Raw genomic sequence first — 23,568 nt, 5'->3', positions numbered from 1 at the left:
GGTGGTTCCATTCCATTCTTTCCCAGGAATCTCCAAACTGCTTTCCAAATTGGCCGCACGGTGCAGTCCCACCAACAATGTACAAGTGTACCCTTTTCTCCACATCCTCGCCAGCACTTGTTGTTGTTTGACTTCATAGTGGCTGCCAATGATTGTATTTATAAGAGATCCAAAAAGAAGCTATAGATAACCTATTACATTAAATAAGTGAAGTCATCATGATGACTGGATATAAGGTCAATTATGAAAATCATTTATATTTCTATACTCTAGTAGTATAAAATCATTCATTGAAATTTATTAAATTATATCTATTATAATACTATTAGAAAATAATAAATACCTATCAATAAATCCAATAAAAGAGGTGTAAGTTCTCTACATCACTGAAGAAAAGGAAATCATATTGTGTTCATGGATTGAAACACTCAATATTGTAAAGATGTCAGTTTTCCCCAAACTGATCTGAAGAGTCAATGAAATTCCAATCAAAATCTTCTCAGAGAGGTTTGTGGTATGAGTGTGTATGAGCATGTGTACACACATGCATGTCCAGGAATTGAGAATCTGTTTCCCAAGGGTATTTGGAAAATATAAAAATAAACAAGTTGCTTTCTGAAGAAGGCATTGCATTGTTTGTTTTACAGCTATCGTGATTTAGAGAGTGTGGTGTTGGCCCAAGGAAAGACAAATGGATCAATGGAGAAGAGAAGCAGGTCTTAGAAGAGTCACTCGGTTTACAAAAGAGGTAAACTTGAGTACTATGTGGAAAGGAAGGTCTTATAAAGTTGGTTTCTGCACCAACTAGATATCTCTATGGGGAAAACAGGATTCCCACAAAAATCAATTTTGTGTGTTTTATAGACCTAAAAATGAAAGGTAACATAATGTAACGTCTATAAGATAAAGTATGTTCAGACTCATATCTTAGAGTGGACAAGGATTTTGTTAAACAGGACTCAGAAAATCCTAACAAAAAGGAGACAGCATATTTGACTACATTAGAAATAAGGTCATCTATTCATTGAAAGATATCATTAAGAAAGTAAAAAGGCAATCCACAGACTATGAGAAGATTCCATAATACACCTAATTAACAAATACAAAAAATATATACTCCCACAAGTCAATAATTTTTTAAAAAGCCAGAAAATCAAGTAGAAAAGGGAGAAAATACTTGGACAGACACTTCTTTTGTGACATTATCTAAATGTTTAAACATGAGGCAAGATGGTCAATGCTTAGTCATCAGAGACATACAAATTAAAACTACTAAGAGATGTCATTACAGATATACCAAATATCTAGAATTAAAAGATTGATAAAACCAAGGGTTTGCAAGGCTGTGAAATGTTGGAACTCTCATAAATCATTGGTGCTGGGATGACCATTTTGGAAAGTTGGGAAATCTACTTAAATTAAACCTAAACTCTATAGGGTATATACTTCAGTATATACCTAGAAGACATAAGTATATATGTTCAACAAAAACCACATAAACAGTTTTCATTACAGCAATATTTGTAGTAACCAAACACTGGAAGCAATCTTAATGTCCCTCTATAGTGGAATAGATGAATAACTGTGATATAATCATACAACACTATTATATAGCTGTGAAAATGAATCAACTACAACCACACAGCCCATGGGGGGGATCTTACAAACCCAACATTCAATGAAAGAGTCACTTGCAAATGAATACATGCTGATTTTGACTCAACTTATATGAAATTCAAATATGAGCAAAACCAATCCATGCTGACATATGTGAGTGGTTATTTCCTTTATGGGTAAAAGTGTAATGACTGAGAGGGGCATGATGGAAACTTCTGGGGGTACTGATAATATTTGTTTTCTTGGTCTGGGTGGTGGCCATATGGATATACTCACTCTTCATAAATTCATTAAGCCATATACTTGTGATTTTTTTCTTTTATGCATGTATATTACATTTCAATATGTTTATATTAAAATACGTATGTGGAAAGATGACAGAGATGTACTTTTCACTGTTTCTCCTGCTAAATACAATGGACTCTTTGGATACTGTACATAAAGAAAACTCTGAAAGGTGGGTAAAAGAAGGTAGATCAGGTAGGGTCCTTGAGAGACAAGGAACAACATGGTGATGGGCTCCTTGGGTTTTCTTTTAATCTCATATGTCCAAGGTTTGGAGCTGAAGAAGCAAGAACCCTAGAAATGCCTACAAGCACAGACAAAAATGAATCCCCAATGAAAGTTTGATCTTTAGTCAAAGGACCAGAAAAGGGGTAACCCAGAAAGACAGAAAACTTAGTAACTGCTCTATTCCAGCCAAACACCACAGAAAAACTTCCTACGCAGCAAAGTCCAAGTGGTGAGTACAGACTTTCACCATTACCAGCCTTTACCAATATGTCTGTCTTGGTCTATTTTCCATTGCATTTACAAAATACCTGAAGCTTGGTAATTCATAAAGAATTCAGGTTTATTTAGCTCAGGGTTCTGCAAAGTCTAAGAGCATAGCACCTATATCTTCCTGGCATCTGGCAAGGGCCCTCTTGCTATATCATAACGTGGCAGAGGATATCACACGGCAAGACAGAACAAGTTTGCAGGAGAGAGCTCACTATTATAACAAAACCACTCCCTTGTTAATTCATGAATCTAGTAATTCACAAATAGATTCATCCATTCATTCACAAATAGGGTCCTCCTGACTTGAAGACCTCCCAGTGATCGTACCTCCAGATGCCATTAACATATGAATTTGGGAATTAAGTTTCTGAAATCTGGAGACACAGTCAAATCACAGCAATGCCCTAACCCTTTGGCTAGGATGGGAGTGTCAGAACCAGAATTTTCACCTATGCTGTGTAGGACTGCCATCTCCCATCTGCAGTGTCAGCAGAAACCATGTCGGGAGTCTGGATTTCCACACCTCCCACAGTAATAAGACCCAAAAGATTTCTGACAAAGGTTCAAGAGCAATTCAAGGGTGAATATACAGCATTTCAACAAGTTGTGCTAAAGCAACTAGGCATTTGGGCATTCATAGGCAAAAACAAACAAACAAACAAAAATAACCTCCATCCCAAGTCTTACAACTCATAAATTTAACTCAGAATGGACCATGGTCTTAAATATAAAACATAAAACTATTTTTAAAACAAAAATTTGGGAAAACACAAGAGTAAACCTTTGGGATTTAAGGCTTTGTAATGAGTTCTTAGACATGATACCAAAAACACGCTTCATAAAGGAAAAAAAAGACTAAGTTGTATTTTATTGAAATGAAAAATATTTTACTCTGCAAAAATCCTTGTAAAGAGGATGAAAGGACAAGTTGCAGAGTGGGAGAAAATATTTGCAAACCACAAAGCTAACAAAGGAGTAGTTTCTCAAACACATTAAGAAAAAAGTCAATTAAAAATGGAGGAAGGAAATAGACATTTCACCAAGAGAATATGCAGATGGCAAAAAAAAAAAAAATGAGAAGAGATGTTAAGTATCATTAGCCATCAGGGAAATGTAAATTAAAAACTGCAAGGATATATCACTACATATATCTCTGGGTGGCTTAAAAAATAAATATTGACACAACCAAATCCTGGTGAGGGTGCGAAGAAGCTGGATCACTCATACATTGCTGGCAAGAGTATAAAGTGATAGAGCCATTCTGGAAAAGTTTGGCAGTTTCTTTAAAAAACAGACATACATACATATGGCCCAGTATTATTTTATAGAAAAAAAAAACCCTTATGTTCACTCAAAAACCTATACATGAATGTTCAAAGCAGTTTTATTTTTAATGGCTCCAAATTGGAAATAATCCAGATGTTCTTCACAGGTGAATTGAAAAAAAAAAATACTATGAAATACTACTTGGCACAAAAAGGGAACCAACCATTGATATAAACGATAATTCTGATGAATTTCCATAGAATTTTCCTGGGTGAAAAAAGTCAATCTCCAAAAGTTACATACTGTGTGATTCCACTTACATAAGTTTCTTGAAATGACAAATTCATTGGAATGAAACGCAGATTAGGGGTTGACAGAGGTTAGGAAGGGACAGAAGTGGGAGGAAAGTGGGCGTGGCTATAAAAGGGGAAATAGGAGGGACCCACCTCATGGAAATGCTTCAGTGCCTTGACTGTCTTAATGTCAATATCTAGGTGGGATATTGAACTACAGGACCACGTCTTGCAAGATGTTACCATTGGGGAAACCAGATAAGGGATACAGAAGAGCTGTCTTATTTCTTACAACTGCTTGTCAATCTATAATGATCTCAAAGTTAAAACCCAGACTTTAATAAAATAGCCAAGTCCTTCTCAAAGAAGAGAGAGAGAGAGAGAGAGAGAGAGAGATAAGCTATATGACCCGACAATTCTCTTTAGAAAACAGTGTGCCATAAAATTAAACATACATTTTGTTTTATGCTGTAATTTAGCTCCTCAATACAGATCTTAAGGAAACTTTTCATTGATGCATTAGGAGAAGTGTAAAGAATGTTCCTAGCAGCATTATTTGTAATAGCAGAAAGAAAGCTGGGTGTGTTTTCCAATGTTAATTTCCTGGCTTTGCTAATGCACTGTGGTTATATAAGATGTTATCATGGGGCAGCAGGGCAAAGACACACACAAACTTCCTGTGATTTTTTTTTTCTTTTTGGCAACCTCTATGCCATTCTAAAATTATTTTGAGTTTTAAAAACTGGACACACATTTTATTGAAAATGATTTAAAAATTGGGGCAGACAGTGGAATACTAAACAGCGGTGGAAATGTAAGCACTGCTGCTGTGCACAGCAACAGTGGAATCTCAGGGACAAAATGGGAAGAAAATGCAAGTCATAGAACAGAACATACAGTTTGATACCTTACATAAACTTCAAAAGATGAAAACCAAAACAATGTATAATTGAAGGACATTTTCAAATGTGATAAAATGCAAAGAAAAGCCAGGGTTCTAGATTTTCAAGTTGCTGGGGAAGGAAGGAGAGCACCTAGGGACATCAAAAGTGTTGCAACGTTTGGCTTCTCCAGCTGGGTGGAGAACAAATGGGCATTCACAGTGACAGGTTTTCTTTATAACTTCTCTCTATATAGTATATACTCAATAGGAAGCTTTGCAGACTTCTTAAAGATGGGACACAAAGATGTTATGTCGAAGAAACTCTCTCCAGTGGGGTTGCCAAGGTGTGGTTCAGAGTGGACACATTTTCTGCAACCCAGAGAAAGGCTGATGGCTCTAGAGCAGGTCAAGGGCAAGGCCCAGAGTAAGAAGAAAAAGCAACGGTGGCTGGAGAAGGAGGGAGAATGGAAGCAAAGCAGACTTGGAATCTCTGAGGCTCTAATTCCCACAGTGTGATGATGACATTTTGTGAGCACCATTAGTACCTGCCCCAACTACAACAGCTCAGAGGTTGGAACTAGGTTTTTGTCATTTGAGATGGAAGAATCTTGCCAGGGTCCAGCAAGGCATTCTGGCCTCATCAGTCCAGCTGCATCTGGCAAGCATCTGGGTTGACAAGGAGGCTTAGGAATGCCCAAAGGGCCCATCGCTTTGTCCTCTACCACCATTTCACCTTGTGTGTGAAGGTCCAGATGATCAAGGAAGGTACTGGACTTGCTTACACTTACCCAAAGGATGATGCTTTTTCTGTCACTACCGAGCTGCTTTGTCTTGCCACAGATGATCTGAGCACAGCATAGAGGGTGCAGGAAGACAGCACCAGGTATTTGGAGAGGGAGCAGTTGGAGGATTGTTGCCTGGTTGGGTGCCTTGAACGGTTTCTCTGATTTGGGGTCTAGACATTTATTGGAGCATTCAACAAATATTTTTTTAAGACCTGAGGTTGGTTCTTGGGGTCCAAGAGTGGAATCCCAGCTGCTGGTTTCAAGGCACTTGCTGTCAGGGGTTTAAAAAGCAATGAGAGGCTCTGGAAGAAGCAGCAGGGAGACAGACGGGGAACTGCTTGAGCATATCCAATAAATTCTAAGGTGGGGGAAATAACAAATGTCTCCAGGAGAAGAAATGTCTCCTGTTCCAAATGAGGCTGCCCCTCACTCCTCTTTCTCTCTTCTTATAACCCCTAGAGTGTATGCTGATGATAATCAGATATGCTGATGATAATCCCCCCCCCCAAACATTCACTGTACAGCACAAATGAACAAGACCATGGGGTGGCGGGAGAGTAAGAGGTGGCTTTGTAAAACCTCCATTAGCCAGGATGGGAGCTGTCCTGGGAGTGTTTCTAAGCTTGGCGTTTGCTCTTTGCTCTCATCCACTCACAATTTATCACCTGTGCCTCAATGAGCCAGGCGAGTACAGAGGCACTGGGAGGTCACTGCCGTTTCCTCTGAGAATTCATTGTCCAGATACACATAATTACCAAGGCTAGGAGTGTCATCATTGTAGCCTGGCCGCCCCAGGGTCAAAAAACTCAGGCCACTGTCCTGGAGATAGGCACGCTGGAATTCAGGGGTCACTGTGCCTTCTCTCCCATGGGGCAGGTTAGGATTTAGCACAAAATAAACAGTTGGTTGGAGGTAGGCGCGCCCTGTATTGGCGCCTCTTCTCTCGCTACCAGGTCTGCGGGGACATCAACAGACCCAACACAGGTCGCCCAGATGAAGGATCTGGGCCTAGAGGGAAGGACGGGCTGGAGGCCACAAGGGAGATAGTGGAGTCCTGCTGCCCCCGCCCCTCCTTCCCGCCTGCGCCTTGTACCCATACAGCTCCCCATTCCCCACCACACCCTGGCTTTCCCACAGCCTCCTTCCTTCCCTTTTGCCCTCTCAGACAACTACTCTGTGCACCGGTGTCTGGCGAGGTGGAGGAAGGGACGAACATTTAGGTTTAAAAGACGAGAGACAAATGTCCCCTGATAATTTTGTGTCATTTTTGGGGGGTTCAAAACAGAACTGCTCTGGGGAAGACAGAAGTAGCGGGGACGCTAAAGACGGTTGGAGGACCCTCTCAGAGGCAAGGAGAGGTGGCTCTCTCCCGCCGGGTGCGGGCTCCAGGTGGGCGGGCGCACGCCCCCCAGCCCCGCAGCGCCGCGGGCCCCGCATGACATCAGAGGCTGGGGAGCGCGCAGAGCGCAGGCGCCGGCAGAGAAGGCAGGCTGGAGGGGGCCGACTGGCGCGGCTCGGGAGAGCGCTCCTCCGCCCCGCGCGCGGTCCCTGCGCCCAGCTCCGCCAGCGCCTTGCTGCCCGCGCCGCTCCTCGGGAGTCCAAAGCGCGTCGCCCTTGGCAGCCCAGCCTCAGTCTTCCTGCTCCTCCGCCTCCTCTCTCTACTCCTCCTCCTCCTCCACTGCCGCTGCCGGACACGCAGCCGCAGGCCGGGGCCGGGACGCAGCTGGGGAGTCAGGGACGCGCGCAGCCAGCCCTTCCCCCTCCGGCTCCCGCACCGCCGGCCGCCTCCCCTAGCCCTCCTCCTTTCCCCTCCCTGCTCCTTCGCTTCTTCCTCCTCCTCCTCTACCGGCCCCGGCTGCCAGCATCATGTCTGCAGGGGGAGATTTTGGGAACCCACTGAGAAAATTCAAGTTAGTGTTCCTGGGGGAGCAGAGCGGTAAGTACCCGGTTTATTCTCTTGGCTTGGCGCCGAGCCTTCCCCGCCGCCGGTTTATCCAACACCACAGGGACCCCCGGGCCCGGGCTCGGAAAGGCCCTTCCACGCCCGGGTGGAGAAGAGGGATGGGGATGGGGAGATGGGGTCAGCTGGGGTGGGGCTGGGCTAGGGAGGGGACGAGAGTAAGGGCTGAGGAGGTGCTGGGGCCAGGGGTGGGGACGATGTGGGATCCGGGTGGGGGTCCGGGGTGCAGGTGCAGGTGCAGGTGCTGCGAGGCGGAGAGGCCGGAGGGCGGCGGCTTGCTCCACCTCGCTGGCCAAGGCGTGAAGGCGCCGGGTTCGCTGGCTCGCTCGCACTGCGGCACCGGCTGCGGGCGACCGCGCAGGTGGCCGGGTGCCGGAGAGGGTGGGGGCAGGGGACGAGTGCCCCTTTGGGGAGAACAAGGTGGGGCTGGGGGCTGGCCGCACCCTCAACACGGCTGCGCCGAAGGGGTTCTCTGTGGCCCCTGCCTGGAACCATGTGAAAGGGAACGAACGTCCAGACCCTGGAACAGTCGCTGGGTGGTGGTGGTGGGTAGGGTGGCGGGGAGGAAAGACCGACACCTGTCTTCTTCAAAGAGCGGGTGCAGGCCATGGGCGAGCAGCGCACCGACCTCCCCAAGCTTAGGTCAGACTGGGCAGAAGGTTCCAGACCCGCTGTCCTTCGTTGGCACATGTCAGCTTCCTAGGGGTCCAGGGGTGTGGACGATTGACAGCGAAGGCTCCTCCAGTGCCAGGCGATTTGAGGGATGGTTACAGGGGCACCTTGCATTAGAGACTGTGAAGCCGGGGCGATGGGCAGAGAAAGGCCCAGGTGACACGCCCTGCCTGGCTTCCCAGCCCCCCTCCAGACAGCATCAGCCGAGGCGGAGGATTCTTCCCACCCCCACCTCCCTGCTCACCGCCCTTCTTGGGGGGAGGGGAGGTCACCGTGGCAGCTGGCCAGAGCCGGGGAAGGGGGAGATTGAGGGCTTCTCTACTGGCACGGAGCCTCCCCGAAGAAAGCATATTTGAAACCCAGGTTGTTTGGCCCAGGGTGGGGAGCCCAGATTGATGAGCAGGGACCCCTCTGACACCTGTAGGAAGGAGTGGCTCCCAGCGCATCTCTCCAGGGGCCTCCTGCCTTCAGGAAGACAAGCTGGGCACTTAGAAAAGGATGTCCCTGGGTGGGCAGGACCCCCAGCTCTAGCTCTACAGATCAGTCCTGTTCAGCTGGCTGAGTGCCTGTCTACAAAGGTCCACGAGAAGGGAGGCTGTGGGAGGCCCTGGTAGGCTCAGGGAACAGTGTTGCTGTGACGTGTGCATGTGGGCAATGGAGATCACGTGGCTGCTTTCTGTCTGCTGATGCTCATTTCCTGAAAAAGAGGTTGAGAGGTGGTCAGCTGGCCCCAACACGGATAAATAGGTTTGGGACATTTCATATCAAGATCAACTCAGCCTCCCTATATTGGGGACTCTGATTTCCTGTTCTTAATAGACCCCAGTGTCACAGAGGTGACTTTTCCATGTCTGGAAGTGATGGGGTGGTCTTTGGCCCTAGGAGAGAATCTGCAGGCTCCGCAGCCTGGGAGTTGAATTCTTAGTTTGCTACCATAAGCCAAATTTGAGGCCTCTTGGAGACTGAGCCTCTGTCTCTGAAAAGTAGTTGCTTGAAGTTCTTATACCTTCATGTTTCCCTGGTGCCTGGACTATGGTAAGGTCTGAACAAACATTTGTTTACTCCATGTCTGAATGAACACACTTCAAAAGAACTAGGAGTTTGATGAGGGAAAACATCTCTGGTGAGAAATCTGGGCTCCCTCAGAAACTCTGCTGAGGCCCCTTCTGAGCCCTGCAAAGCCCCTTTGTTCCTAAAAATCACAGAACAGAGAGCCAAAACCTGAGAAAGAGGCTACCACCTCCCCTGCATGTTGAGATGGGAAGGGAGCCCCAGGGAATAGGGAGGGCTTTTCCAAAGTCCCACTGAGTTGTTAACATTTCTGGGGGCAGAAACCCACATCTCCCATTTCCAATCTACCATTGTTCACTAGCATGTCATTAGGAAATAATATGACCTTGAATTAGGGAAGCCAAAAATCTGGGAGCTTCCCTAAGAGGGGGTGAGGATTCAGGAATGTCTGGATTGGGTGACCTGGTGGGACTGCTGGGCTCGTTGGTTGGGGGCAGGGTTTGTGGGCCCTTGGAACATGGTCATTAGGGAGGCAAGGCACTGCCACTGGGGAGATTGGCTGCTGGCCATGTTGGTCCCTTCTGGCAGGGAGCCCTAAGGCCCTGAATAGCTAGCTTCCTTCTACTTTGTTGTATCATTAGCGGGTTGCTTACCTTAGGTTCTGCAGAACTTTGGGGGTCTGTGAGTTAGGTAGGGGACATATATAGCCCTCCACCTGGAGGGATGGGGAATTGCCACCGCTGTCACTCTTCTGTCTTGCCTCTGCAGTTTAGCATCTGCTGGTCTCATGTGCCAGCATCCTCTGCAGACTGTATGGTGGAAGGAGCCTTCGAGGTCTGGTGCTCAGCCAAACTCTGGCCCTCCCTTCCGTTCCTTGGGGTCCCTCACCTTCCGTACAGGAGGGACTTGGGCCAGCTGAGCTCTGCGGAGCCTTCTAAAGCAGCAGTGACCTGCCTATAAGAGCTGAGTCCATTACTCAGGACCCAGAGGAAGGGAATGGAGAGATGTGACCTTCTACTGTTTCTTGTGTCTGATTTTGTGGTTGCATTTCTCCAGACCAGTGGATAAGTGCTGCTGGATTCCAAAGAGGAGAGCCAGGCTAGAGCAGCATGAGGAGGAAGACACTCTGAGCCAGACAATCTCAGGTAGACATCAGGCCTTCAGAGATTCTAGGGAACTGATTTGAATGGGAAGCCCTCGAGGAACCAGCTCTTCAGAGAACACCTCAGTCTCTGAGAAAGCCTGCCTCCTAGTGGTAGAGTAACTGCTGTCCCCTGGCCCAAGGGATATAGGTTGGCAGCCCTGCCTGAGGTGAGATTGTGAGCAGGGTGCTGTGGACCAAGGGTAAGGGATTTCCTTGCCGCAGGGAGTCTACGCAGTCCTGCTGGTGCGTAGATGGCTGTCTGGATCTTCAGGACATGCCTTCATGCTGCTGGCAGAGATGGGGAACATAAGGGGATGACGCACACCAGTTATGACGAGGGCATCCAGAGAAGACTGGCAGGAGCAGTTGACTGAGGAAGGAGAGTGGGCCCGGAGGAGGCAGATGTTCCTCCTGAGTCTGATGGCGTCCTGTGGGGAGCCAGGCTTCACGCAGCACATCTGCATGGTGTGCATGGTGGGAAGGGAGTGTCAGGGACTCATCTGCTGTACTCTGTCCTCTTCTTGTCTCCCCTTCCCTGAAACTCCTCCAGCCGAAGGAGGACTGGCTGCACACAACTCAAGCTGTCTGCTTTCCCAGATGGAGACCAGAGAGCAGCTTCTCCTTCTGGCCGCCACCTCCCTGCACCCCCCTAGCAGGTGTGCATCCACCTCCAATGGGATGTGCATGGTGGCCCCTGGAGTTAGACACCAGTGGCCCCCACAAGCAGCTGCCCTCTCCCTTCTCTCTCCTTCCCTCCCTCCCTTCATCATCTGTTTATTCATTTAACCAGATCTTTGAATGTGTCTTTGCCCTCATGGAACTTACAGATGTCTAGATGTAATTATTGCAAGGCTCAGGAGAGCCACGCAGGGGAAGAACAGGTGCTGTAGGAGGCGATGGCTGGGGTGTCTGACCCACCTTTGGGGCAGGTGTCAGAGGGCCTCTGTAAGCCTCTGTAGACGGCAGGATGCATCTCCTTTCTCATTGAGCTGGGTGTGGGGAGAAGTTCTTGCAAGAAGACCACCCTCCAGAGAACTTTGTCTTCCATCCTCCTCAGTAGGAAGTGTGGGGGTGCAGGCACAGAGACAGGGGGGACTCTCAGGTGCCTGACTTGCTGGCAATGAGTAGGGACTATGCCCCACTTCTGTCCCATTTCTCTCCAGTTAAGTTGAAGGATCATTCAGTGGCCCCACAGCCTGGGAAGCCCATAGCCTGAGCCCTGCTCTCTGGGCAGCACCAGCACACAGAGCCCTTTGCTGGCCTGGTGCTGTGCCTGCTGCCTCCTGCTGAAGCTCTCTCCTGCGCACCTGCGCACAGACCTGCTTGGCTATGAACTATGGCCTCCAGGATGCCTCCATCTTTTTTTTTTTTCTTTTAGCATTTAAAAAAACAATCATGTGCTGTCCCATGACCTTTCTTTTGTAGTCTGTTAACTAAGGATTTTAAAATGTTTATTAACCTTTTCAAAGGTTACAAAATCCCTAATTGAATTTAAAGTACCTAAGGATGACCATAAGCACTTTTGGAGGACCATGTCTTAGCTGACCTTTTATCCCTCCTTGTCCCCCCATGTGCGGGTGGTTTATGCTCACTGAATATCTTTTTTTTAAAAAAATATTTACTTTTCAGTTATAGTTGGACACAATACCTTCATTTTATTTATTTATTGTTTATGTGGTGCTGAGGATCAAACCCAGGGCTTCTCACATGCCAGGCAAGTCCTCTACCACTGAGCCTCAACCCCAGCCCTGCTCACTGAATATCTTGATTCAAAAATGATGGCATTTTTCTCTACGTGTGAGATTTACTGATGTCCCATCAGTAGATTAAAGTGAAGAGACTCAAGGTGGCTTTGAATTAGGATTCTTTTATCCTGGCACCTGCCTGTCTCAAACCAGATTGTCGCCAGGGACACTTGAGAATCTTTTTCAGAGGACTAGATCAATGAACATTGGTGATGCCCAAATCACAGTCCATCTCAGGAACCTCAAGTTCTCTGGAAATCTCGTCCCCCTCCCCATAGCTTTGAAGAAATACAGGACAGCTGCTGGGCCACCAGAGATATCAGACCTGATCCTGCCAGAGGTTCCTTGGAGATCCAGAGTCAATCACCAAGCTGCTCTGTGCCTTACCTGTTCTGTCTTGCTTTCTCTCCTGCCAGTTTCTCTCCCTTTCTCACTGGCTAGCATGAGAGCAGAGCACCTTGGATGTTGGATGTCGACCCAGAACCATCACTTTTTATTTGCTTAAGGAGGTGTATGGGAGAGCTACACAGACACCAAGAGGAGTGTATTAATCCATTTTCTGTTACTATAATGGAATACTTGAGTCAGGTTAGTCTTATAAAGAAAAGGAAATTTATTTAGCTTGTAGTTCTGGAGAGTCAGAGGCATGATGCTAACATTGGTTTAGCTCTGGTGAGGACCTCATGGCAGGTAGTGATGGCAGGAGACATTGTGGAAGCAAGAAGTCCCATCACAAAACCAGGCTGGAGAGACTGGGCTTCCATGATCCCTTTTGAGGGTACACTCCCCAGTTGATCTAAGGACCTCCTAGTAGGTCCCACCTTGTATTTATTTATTTATTTATTTATTTATTTATTTATTTATAATTTTTCTTTAGTTGTCAATGAACCTTTATTTTATTTATTGATTTATATGTGGTTCTGAGAATTGAACCCAGTGCCTCACACACTCCAGGCAAGTGCTCTACCACTGAGCCACCACCCCAGCCCTAGGTCCCACCTTTTAAAGGTTCCACCCCTACACTGAGGACCAAACCTCCAACCTCAAACCTTTGAATGACAAGCCACATCCCAACTATAGCCATGAAAACAAACCCGAATTTAGCAGAAGAGAAAAATGATAGATACAAGATTTCAATGATAGACATAAGAGAACTTACCAGCTGAGGAAAAAAGAAAAAAAAAAGAAAGAAAAAAAAACTGTTAGGAAAGGTTCTGGATGTGCAGTAATAGTAATTACCATCTCTTGCATAATATGATCATCATTATCGCTTACAGTCCCCAAATTATAATGAATCATATTAAAATGTAACAAAATTATTTCATCTTCATTACATCTCTAAAATCAGTCCCTGAATATTCATCCTCATAGATCAGTGCCCAGACACTTCATACTAGTTCAGCAGGCTCCAGAGTGGTCCCATCCAGGCTGCAGGGTCCCCCTGTGTACCCCCCACCCCATGTCTTCTCCTGTTGCTGACTGTGCGAGACTTCCTTAGTGTAAATAATTAAGAGAAATTGTTGGATGGTGAAAGAAGGTTAGATAAAATGGCAAAATCTGTAAGCAGAGGGGAACTGAGGGAGTACCTGTGTGGGCATTTCTCCACTGTCTGCCTGTGTGTGGTCCTTTTCCACTTCTCAACATGGAGAAGAGAAAGTGGGGGAGCTCTGGGTGGAGGTCACTGGGGGAGAGGTACCAGGCAGTCCTGAGATGGGCAGCTCTTTTGTTAGAACCAGAAAGACCAGCTGCCGGGAAATGGGGCTTCAGGCAGCGCCTGGGGACTGAAAGTCCCAAGGGGGACTGGGAACGTTGGCTCGTCTCTGTTTCCTGGAACAAGGGAAGGGAAAGATGAAGACCTACTCCTAAGAGCTCCTGAGCCAGATCTTTATTTATATCTTGAGGCTTGAAATTTCAATTTCCTTTAATTATTTCTATACCTTTTGCCCCAAATGAAGTGGGATCTTTTTAAAAAAAGTCAATTTTCACTACTCTGGATACTTTTATGTAAAGTGATTTATTTTTAGTAGAAAAAACATATTTATCCTGATCTCTTGGTAACAAAACCAGCGGGAGCCCGGGGAACTGGGCCACATATCTTGGCTTGGTGCCACTTGTCCGCATGGGGTGACATACCCAAGGAACAGGTCTGGTTCCTGCAGGGTGCAGATGATAACTTACCCTTGAGGGCAGAATAGAGCCTTTAAAGCTTCCAGGAAATGCATAAAAAGAACGGCAGCTGTGTCCTTCTGAAGTTCATCTCAGGTGGCATTTGTTGAACACCACTGTGCCCAAGGCTCTTCAGGGGTACTTTAAACCTTTCCCAGCCCCTGTGATGGACGTGGAATCACCCCATTTTGTGGATCAGGAGACAGAGTCTTGTAGAGAGCTGGCCCTGCCCAAGGACACACACTGTATGTGTGTGGCAGAGTTAAAATTCAGACTCGGGTCTCTGTGAGGAACACAGTGAACTGCTGGGTCTCCTGACCAGACTGGAAGCGTTACTAGCTTGGCATTAAGCTCAGAGCTGGAACCAAATTCTAGAACCAGAGTTGGAGCTCCATTGGACACCAAGCCTTATGGACATGAGGTCTGCCATGACTGGCTTAGTGCCTGTCCCTGACCAGCTGAAGAAGCAGCAGGGCCCAGCACTGGTTAAGCTGCCGAGGGGTGTTGGGGTCACTGGAGGGCCGTGGAGCCATTAAGAAGGAGACAGGGTCCCCCTGAGGGAGTCTGGTGGGGCGAGCATTGTGGGGCAGGCCTTCTGTTGTTACTGGAGTGACAAACCACCCCTGCTTATTGGGGTGGTTTGAAGGGAGTCAATAGAGTCAGCCGGCAGCCCACCCCTGCGGAGAGATGCTGCCCAGGCTCTGGCAGAGAATTAGTTACCAAGGAAGGAAGAACTAGTCAAACGAGGTAACTGGCTCCCACCTACTGTGGGGTAACCCTTCCTGGCCACAGTCTCCCTCTAGGCCTCCCTGGAGGAATCAGGATCCTGGAGACCTTGATTCTGTCCTAGGTCTACTACTGGCTGCTATGTGTTGGATGAGCCCCAGCCCATCTGTGGCTCTCTGAATATGTCCCCTGCCCAGACTGCTGGACAGAGTGACCCCTGAGGCCAATGGAGCTCCAACTCTGGTTCTAGAATTCGGTTCCCACTCTGAGCTTAATGCCAAGCTAGTAACGCTTCCAGTCTGGCCAGAGGGGCTTCAGAGAGGTGGGCATGGGGTCAGGGGCTCTGCCCACTGTTTCCCCACATACATCCTCTCCAGCCTACCTGTTCCTGGGGTCCAGCCCTCCCCAGTGTGTCCACGGCCCTCTAGCTCCTCTCTCCTGATATGTGCCTGGCCTGAGTTGCTGGGTAACAGGGGCAGCCTCATCCTGCACTTCCTGCTGCTAGAAGGCATTTCTTCCAGACAGAGGATCTCAGATAAGGACAGTGGGGCCGGACACAGTTCCTAAGTACTCCTTGTCCAAGACACTAACTTCCATAACCAGGTAGGTGAGAGTGGTAAGCAGTGAGGACAGGAACCAAAATGGGTTTGCAGCGTCCCCGCCCATCCAGGCAGAGCTCAGAGACCCCAGCTCGCATTGCAACCCTATCACTGCATCAGGCCTCCTGAGTCCTGGGCTTCTACCCCGGCTCACCCCTCTCTGTCTGGATGGACTTGGGGTGCAATAGCATCACCCATGCCCATTTTCTTCATTGGGCATAACATTGGGGTTTAAGGATCAAGTGCATGAGTACTTGGCCCATTGGTAAAAGCTCAAGGGCTAGGTGGTTTTCTCAATGACGTGGTGACAAGTCCCCCCAACCCCATGGCTGTTCAGGAAAGGAGGGTTATAGGTGCACTGACCACTTCTGTAGGTGAGCTGCGCTCCACGCCTCTGACCCCACAGCTAGAGCTGCGCATCCCATTTATAGCTACAGAAAGCCAGGCCCTGGGAGGAGGAGGCTCTCACATACAGCAGGACCCAGAAGTGGCTACTGCTGAGCAGGAGGAAAGAGGGCCAAGTCTCTGAATCCCTGGTCCATAGTTTTCCCCCTGGGGACACCTGCTCAGAGGCAGGAAGCAGGACAGACTTGCCCCACCCTACTCCTCAGGGGCCATCACAGCTGCTGGTGGGAAGAGCAGCTTGTCTTCTGCTTGACCTTCAGGGCTGAGGCTTCATGGTGGTGTGATTCTAGTCCTTCAAGCAGGGAAAGAGTTCAGAACAGTGCCTGGTCCAAGGTAGGCAGGCAAGAAACCTGCGCCGGTATTCATAGGAGTATTATGCACACAGGCAAAGCTGTGAGCAGGGTCTCCTGCTGGGAGTCGGTAAAGGCTTCCTGCGGAGGTTTTGCATGGTGAGCAGGAATTCACCAGCAAACCAGGGAGGCCGGAGGACAAAAGCCCTGGCCATGCCACTGCAGTGAGGGGCTTGGGGCTCCCAGGGAATCAGGTGCGGTTCAGGGTGTCTGGACCTGGAGCACACAGGTGGCAGTGAGCCCACCCCTGGAGGGCCTGGCTTCCCACTGTGGGAGTCTGGGTCATCCCTGCAGGCAATGGGGACCCCCAAGGGCTTTGAATGAGGAGGGTCATGCTTATTAGTAGAAGGTGAAGGCAGGACATGGCTGAGCGGAGATCCAGGTGGCTGAACTAGGTCAGGCCTGCAAACGTGCATGGGATGGAATTTAGCAGGAGCTCATGGCGGGGCAAGGGTTCAAGTTCCTTCCAGCTCTGCCCTGTTCTGCTGGGGACTGTCATTGCTTGATTCTTTCTCTGTGAAGTAAGGCCCCAGGGACAGTGCAGGATTTCCGGGGAGGGGCTTCTGTCCTTCTCCACACTGGACTCTGGTGCACTAGAGTTGGACACCTTGAGCTCCCCTGTCCATCCTGTCTCCACAGTGGCCTGGGTCCCCTGACTGCTCTGATCTACTAGGGGTAGGTTCAGGACAGCTGGCAGCCCTTCTAGACTCTTCCTCTTTGCCGTCTACTCAGGAGGGATGTGGCATTTGATGAGAAGCTGGTCACTGGGTGTGTGATCCCTCCCTATCATTGAGACGCCCTCCCCCATCTTCTGGTCACTGGAGGTATGAGCCCCCTTGAGCCTCTTGAGCAGCTTCCTGTCGTTTCATCCGTTCCTGTGGACACTTGGCATTTTTCATAGTGGATCCCTGGAGGCTCTCTGTTGGCTTCTGTCTCCCCAACAGGCCTGGGAGGACCTGAGAGAAAGCAGCAGTGTGTAGGGGAGAGTCCCCTTCTGTGCAGTGGAAACAGAAACCCAGTCTTGAGCTGACTGCCTGAAAAGTCAAGGCTGAGAGCCAGGAGCCAGAGTGGAGGCAGGGGACTGCCATGCTGGACACACCCTGACCCAGAGGGCAGCCTGTTCAAGTCAAGTGCTGTAGATGCCCCCAAATGGGTCAGCTCGCGGGCTGTTCTTAAGGCCTGGTGACCTTTCTTCCCTGCTGTCCCCATCTTCTGCCAGGCAGCACCTCCTGGTGGCTACAGAGCACCAGCTTGGTATTCCTAGGCCTGTGCAGAGATAATCCTCCCAGGGCCTGGTCAGTGATGACCATCTTTCAGTCCCTACCTCCTCTCTGAGCAGTGCCAGGTTAATTGTCTCTGAGGTCGGGGTGGGTGGGGAGAGCTGTCCTCTATGCTTAGTGCTCAGCAGAGGTGTCTCACCCACCTGGACATGCTGGCCCAGAGGAAGAACGGCCTGGTAGTGACCGCTTTGACCTGTTCCAGTCTCCTGTGGTCCACCATTTCCTCCACCCCTGGAACAGGCAGGGGAAGGACCAAGAGACTCATCCTTGGTTCAGGATTGGAATGCTGTGACTATGGCCATGGTGTACCAGAGACAGGTCTCTAGGAACAAGAAAAACCTCTCCCTCTGGGGAGTGGCTGTGCTCATTCCAAGAGAGAAAGAGAAAACGTTCTGTTCTGACCCCCGTGATGAGCGGGGAATAAATGCCACACAGACCAGAGTGCACCAGGCATTTAGAACACCCTTTGTGTTTATGTCCCTTGTCCAGCAGAGGCAGAGGGCTGGAAAAGAAACAAGCGGCCTAGGGGAAGAGAGACCATGGAGATGCTGAGTCAGGGAGGGAGGTGTGTGCTGGCCTTTCACAGGCCTAGGGAGCCCAGTGATTGGCAGCTGAAGACAGAGGTGCTGTCCACTCCAGGGTACTGACCAAACCCAATGAAAGGCTGGGGCTTCCCAAGGTACTGCTGGTGAAGGATGAGGCTCCAGCCCACAGGGCAGGACAAGCAAGTGAGGAGGAGCCTTGCCTGCTTGGGGTGAGGGGATGTTCATTAGCCCCCCCCCCCCCCCCCCCCGCCTCTTCCTGCATGTTGCTAGCTGTGGCTGTGAGAAGCAGACTGAGCTTTCTCTCTCCCTTCTGAAGGTCAGGGCTCCTCCTAGATATGACCCTGCAGCTCCCTGACTCTGGGCTGCTGCAAGTAAGAGCTGGGTCTTGGGACCAGGAGATCTTAGTCTAGTTCTGCTCTTCCCTGAGTTAGAGAGCACCTCCGAGGAGGGTTTCTTTTTTAAGGAGAAACCACACCCACATTCTTTTTATTCTAGTACCAGCCCCTCCTTATAGCACCAGGATCTAGAAATTCACCCCCAGTTCTGATCCACTAACTCTTCTCCTCCCTCCTCCTCATCCCACCAAAACTCTGTAGGCTGCTGCCCAGATTAGAATGAGGATGAAAGGCCTGAAGAGGCTGCTGGCCAGCCCACAGCCCTGGGTCCCTCCCACCTACGTCTTGCAGAGGGCAGAAGCCCAGATGCTGGGCCAGTGAAAATCAGCTCTTCTCCTCCTTCAGCAAGGAGCAGGGGGCCGCTCTGGGCTGGAGCAGCAGATGAGGCCTCTACTCATCCATCCCCTTCAGCTGGGAAAGGGCTGGCCATGAAGTGGGGGAGCTGGGCAGACCTCAGCTCCTGCCCACCCGGGGCCTAGGTCCAGGCTGGCTGGTGGAGCTTCGGTCTCAAGGCAGAGAGCCCTGTGAGTTTTTCCTCCAGGGGATCAGCCCAGTTCACTGCAGCAGGAGGAAGGCAGAGGCTGGTGTCGGGCAGAGGCACATCTCTTAGGAGCCTGTCAACATGAGCAATGGTGTGGCAGGCACAGCCTGAGGTGACCCGAATGAGTCACACCCTTGCAGAGGTCCCTCCTGAGTGCCATGGAACTTGTGACTTGCTTCTAGCTAACACAGTATGGCAGAGTTGGAGCAATGTCACTCCTTTGGCAAAGGAGTGACATGACAGAGGTTATATGACAAAGGCGCAAAGGTGACAGGCTAGTCACTCCCGTGATGATGCTTCTTTAGAGACTCCTCTTGCTTGTCCTGAGAAGTAAGCTGCCAGGTCATGTGCATGTGAGGTGGGGGGTCTTGTGGCAAGTGGAACTGCAGTTCACCTCCAGCAAATAAGAGCAGCCCCCAGTCAACAGCCAGAATCAAAGGGAACCTCAGTCCTACAACCATCAGGAACCAAATTCTGTGGAAGAGGACCCTGAGTTCAAGAAAGAAATATAGCCCAACACCTTGATTGCAGTGTTAGGAGACCTTGAGGACCCTACAAGCCATGCCCAGACTCCTGACCCACAGAAACTGTGAGATCATAAATACGTGATGTCTGAAGCCACTGTGTTGGTGGTATTTGTTACACAGCAACAGACAGCTAGTACAATTAAGGTGAGGATTTTAGAGGGAGGAGATGTCTTTAACAGAGAAAGAGGTGGAGTTCCCAGAAGCCACCAGAACCAGCAGCCACCCAGAACCAGACTAAAATGCACCCATGGGGGTGGCAGGGTGGGGTCTGGCCCTGATTCTTGGTTGGCTACTATTCTTGTTCTGTCCCTAATTACAGGTCTTGCTCCTTGGTGTGATCCTCAGTAACCCCCCCCCCCCGGCTTCCTAGGACTTGGCTTTCTCCTCTGTCACATGCAGGGCTGCACCAGACATCCTGTAAGCCCTTCTTAACATGACTGGGTGTTCTGAGGTCACTCTGATCTAGAAGCCTGCTGTGATCTGTTCTAGAAGCCTCCCAGAAGCTTCTCTGCTGCTCCTTGGCACCTCCCATATTGTGTGTTTCCCCTAGGGCTCTAGTGAGGAGGATGTTCCTGTCCTGGAGACACATTGGTCAACCTTGTAGGCTCAAACTGTGGCAGGGACAGGAACAAAAAGAGCAACCCGTGAGGTTGTCTCAGTTATGCACCAGGAGAGAGAGTGTCACTGTGACCTGATGCTCTGTCACCCTGGGCAAATAACCCCTCTTCTCTGGCTTCACATCTCCTCTGGCAGAGTCATTCCAGAATCCTCGGTGGCATATGCTGCTGCTTTTGAGAAGGGCTCCTTAGGAATTTAGAACTTGCAATACGGGGAAGGTCAGCCTGGTTACCACTTCCCTGTCCTGATGCCCAGGTATCCAAGTCCCAGGGGCCGATCTGAACATTGACCCAATTCCCTTTGTTCCCTCCCTCAGCCTGGCCCTCTGGGTGCACCCCGGTGCCTGTCCAGCAGTTGTCTCTGGGCAACAAGAGCTGGGGATACAATAGCCCCCCTGCTTTCCTGGTGGCTTGCATCCACTCCCAGGCCCAGGTCCTTGTGATCCAGAGGTGCATTTTCCTTCCTAGAGACAGTGGTACTCATTTCTGAATTTCTTTTTTTTTTTTTTAATATTTTTTAGTTGTAAATGCATCTTTTATTTATTTATTTATATGTGGTGCTGAGGATTGAACCCAGGACCTCACACACGTGAGGCAAGTGCTCTACCACTGAACCACAACTCCAGCCCCCCTATTAAGTAGATCCTGAGCAGGGGACATGAAGTCTTTCCAGAGGGCGGAGGGGGCGGGGTTGGCAGTTCGTTTTACTGACTGAGTTGTGCTGCCTCTACAGCGGGCCCTGGGGGAGCAGAGGCTGGGCCAGTGCCCGTCTCCTCTGCAGGCAGCAAGGTAAGCAGCAGTGAGCAGGCTGCATGAAGGTCCGTGAGGACTCACGGAGGGCTCCATCTGGGTTTACCAGTCAACACCAGGGCTGTCCCTCCAGGGGGAACCTCTGAGAAGGTGTTAGACATCTGGGGACATGCCCTGTCTATCTCAGCCTGTGGTATGGAGGCCTCTTCCCATCCTCCTGAGCAAGCTTGGTCTCATGGTCACTCCAAAGCTGTGTTTCTGGGGTTGGGGCTCTGGGCCCACTGACCTTGCCCTCTGTTCTGGACCCTGGCTGACAACCTGGAAAGTACATCATGCCTCTCAACACTCTGTGCACCAGTCTTGCTGGCTTGCCGCCTTTGTTACTGAGGCTTTTAACATCCACACCACCAGCAATGACCCTTGGGAAGAGAAGGATGAGCAGGTACATTACCTCTCCAGACTTCATGCTGGCTGGGCCGTGACCTCCCATCAGTTAAATCAGCTGCCATATTGCAACCACACCAGCCTTGTCACAAGATCAGCTGCTCCTGGGCAGTCTCCTCCTCCACCACATACCTGCACTCGCTCTGAATTAGTTCTTCCTGGCACGTGCAGCCCCTCAAATGCATGGACATGATTGGACTATGGTGCCCCCTGGAGCTGAGCTGAGCCCACTCTGATCTAGCCTTGCTGAGAGCTATGTCAGAAAGTTGCCGTGTGTGCGGTGGCTAGGGACTCTTGTTCTCTGAGCTGCAGGCGAAGGGTGACTGGCAGGTGCTGATCTTCTCTTGGGTCCCAGAGGGGAGACTCTGTGCCCTATAGAAGCTGCCAGGAGTGTTCAGGGTAACTCAGCGAGGCAGAGAGGATGCAGACTGTGGGCAGGAAGAACACTGCGGCTGTGGGGTCAAATCCTAGCTGGTTTTCAAGAACTTCTGAAGGTGCTGCCCTTGGCTGTCAGTCCTCACAGCAAGGACACCAAGGGAACCAAAGAGTTCCCGTCCTTCCCAAGGCCTCTGGTGCCTGCGGATTGAGCATATGTGTGTACGTGCATGCAGGTGTGTGTGTGTGTGTGTGTGTGTGTGTGTGTGTGTAAGTACAAGCATCTCTGTGCTTGTGTACACATGGTGGACACACATGGGCCCTGCCTCCTGAGCTCATGAATCCAGACTTTCTCCATTTCCTGGCCTGTCATTAGATGGGCACACAGCTAAGTCATGGTCCTCCATGATGTCTAAGTTGGTACCAAGTACAGTTATATTCGACTTAGAAAAATGTCATGTTTGTTTAGTCAGAACAAGCAATTTCCCGAGTATACTGGGTGTCTGAGAGACATGAATGTGTGTATATAATTAAAATAATCATCATATAAAAATACAATAATTTGGAGCTCCCGCTACACTCCGCCTGGCCTCACGTTTCCGAGCTTGAGCCTGGGACAGTGGTGTGCATTCCTTGTATTGTCATTCCTGTTCTTCTCTGGATCTACAAAAAATTCCTGGAGCCATACATATACCCTATGATTTCCCCCTTTGTTAGTCGCATATGGCCTAAAAAAGCTGTACAAGAATCCAATGATAAAAACAAAAACAAAGTAGACTGCAAGGGTGCCGACAGAAATGGATTACCAACAAAAGGACCAACAGGAATCTATGATAAAAAGAAAGACTAATGCAACTTTTCCAAAGGATCGCAAATGTTTTTAAAATGGACCTGATGACACAAAGCACCTTCTTTGTAATTGTCTGTGACTTTTTTCTCTGAAACTAGAATTTTGGATAGAGAGTTTATTTATCTGATACTTACTGGGAAATACATAGTATTTATATTTAAAATGTACTTAGTTATATTTAATGACCTCATTCCTGAGTTCCATTTTCATTATAGTAGCTTTAATTTCTATTATTGCTGTTTTAATAATATGAATAAATAGGTTTGTGCCAGTAAATACTCAGTACTTAAAGTCCTTGGGCCTCTAGCATTCATTCATCCATGTGAATTTGACTGCTCTTTGCTCTAATTCTTCAGGTCATTTTAATTTGAATGGATTAAGTTTTACTGTGAAATAGTACAGATGATAATGATGTGAAACTTAAAGATAAGATTACTGTCCAACACAATGGAGCAGTTTATCTATGAGAGTAAGTAACTACTGTTTATTGCTCTGAGAAAGATGGAAAAGAAGGATATAGGAGAAACTTTGAAAAATGAAACATCTTTTACATAAATGTCTAATATATTATAAAATTATAATGCTGTTGCATTCCTTCCATTCAGTTTAATTTGTGAAAAAAAATACAATAATTTAACTTTTTAAGCTTTTCCCCTCCAACTCTCTGCCCTGTGTGTGTGTGTGTGTGTGTGTGTGTGTGTGTGTGGTGCTGAGAATCAAACCCAGAGTTTTGTGCATGCTAGGCAAACATTCTAGCACTGAGCTACATCCCAAGCCCTCCCTTTAATTAATTAATTTTTTTTTTTTTACCACAGTCAAAAGATTCCTTTAACTTTTTG

At 48.7% G+C, this 23,568-nt stretch overlaps 2 protein-coding genes across 2 annotated transcripts in view; both read left to right on the top strand.

Moving 5' to 3' along the window:
- Positions 1-7,020: 7,020 nt before the first annotated feature.
- Positions 7,021-23,568, top strand: part of RAB6B (RAB6B, member RAS oncogene family) — a 64,995-nt gene continuing 48,447 nt past the window's right edge. The window contains exon 1 of the mRNA XM_081300791.1: positions 7,021-7,563. Within this exon, the coding sequence (XP_081156917.1) occupies positions 7,494-7,563 (70 nt within the window). The 5' untranslated portion in view covers positions 7,021-7,493. The remainder of the gene's footprint in view (positions 7,564-23,568) is intronic.
- LOC308652699 (UPF0729 protein C18orf32 homolog) lies at positions 10,745-23,323 on the top strand (the record flags this gene model as incomplete). Its single annotated transcript, XM_081300732.1, has 2 exons — positions 10,745-10,888; positions 22,448-23,323. 2 exons carry the CDS (start codon positions 10,745-10,747, stop codon positions 22,727-22,729), a joined length of 426 nt encoding a protein of 141 aa, XP_081156858.1. The 3' UTR covers positions 22,730-23,323.

The sequence above is a fragment of the Spermophilus citellus genome (genome assembly GCF_964194105.1).
Source record: "Spermophilus citellus genome assembly, chromosome: 7".
Lineage (NCBI taxonomy): Eukaryota > Metazoa > Chordata > Mammalia > Rodentia > Sciuridae > Spermophilus > Spermophilus citellus.
Note: the sequence above shows the minus strand (reverse complement) of the source record. Positions and strands in the feature narration are given on the sequence as shown.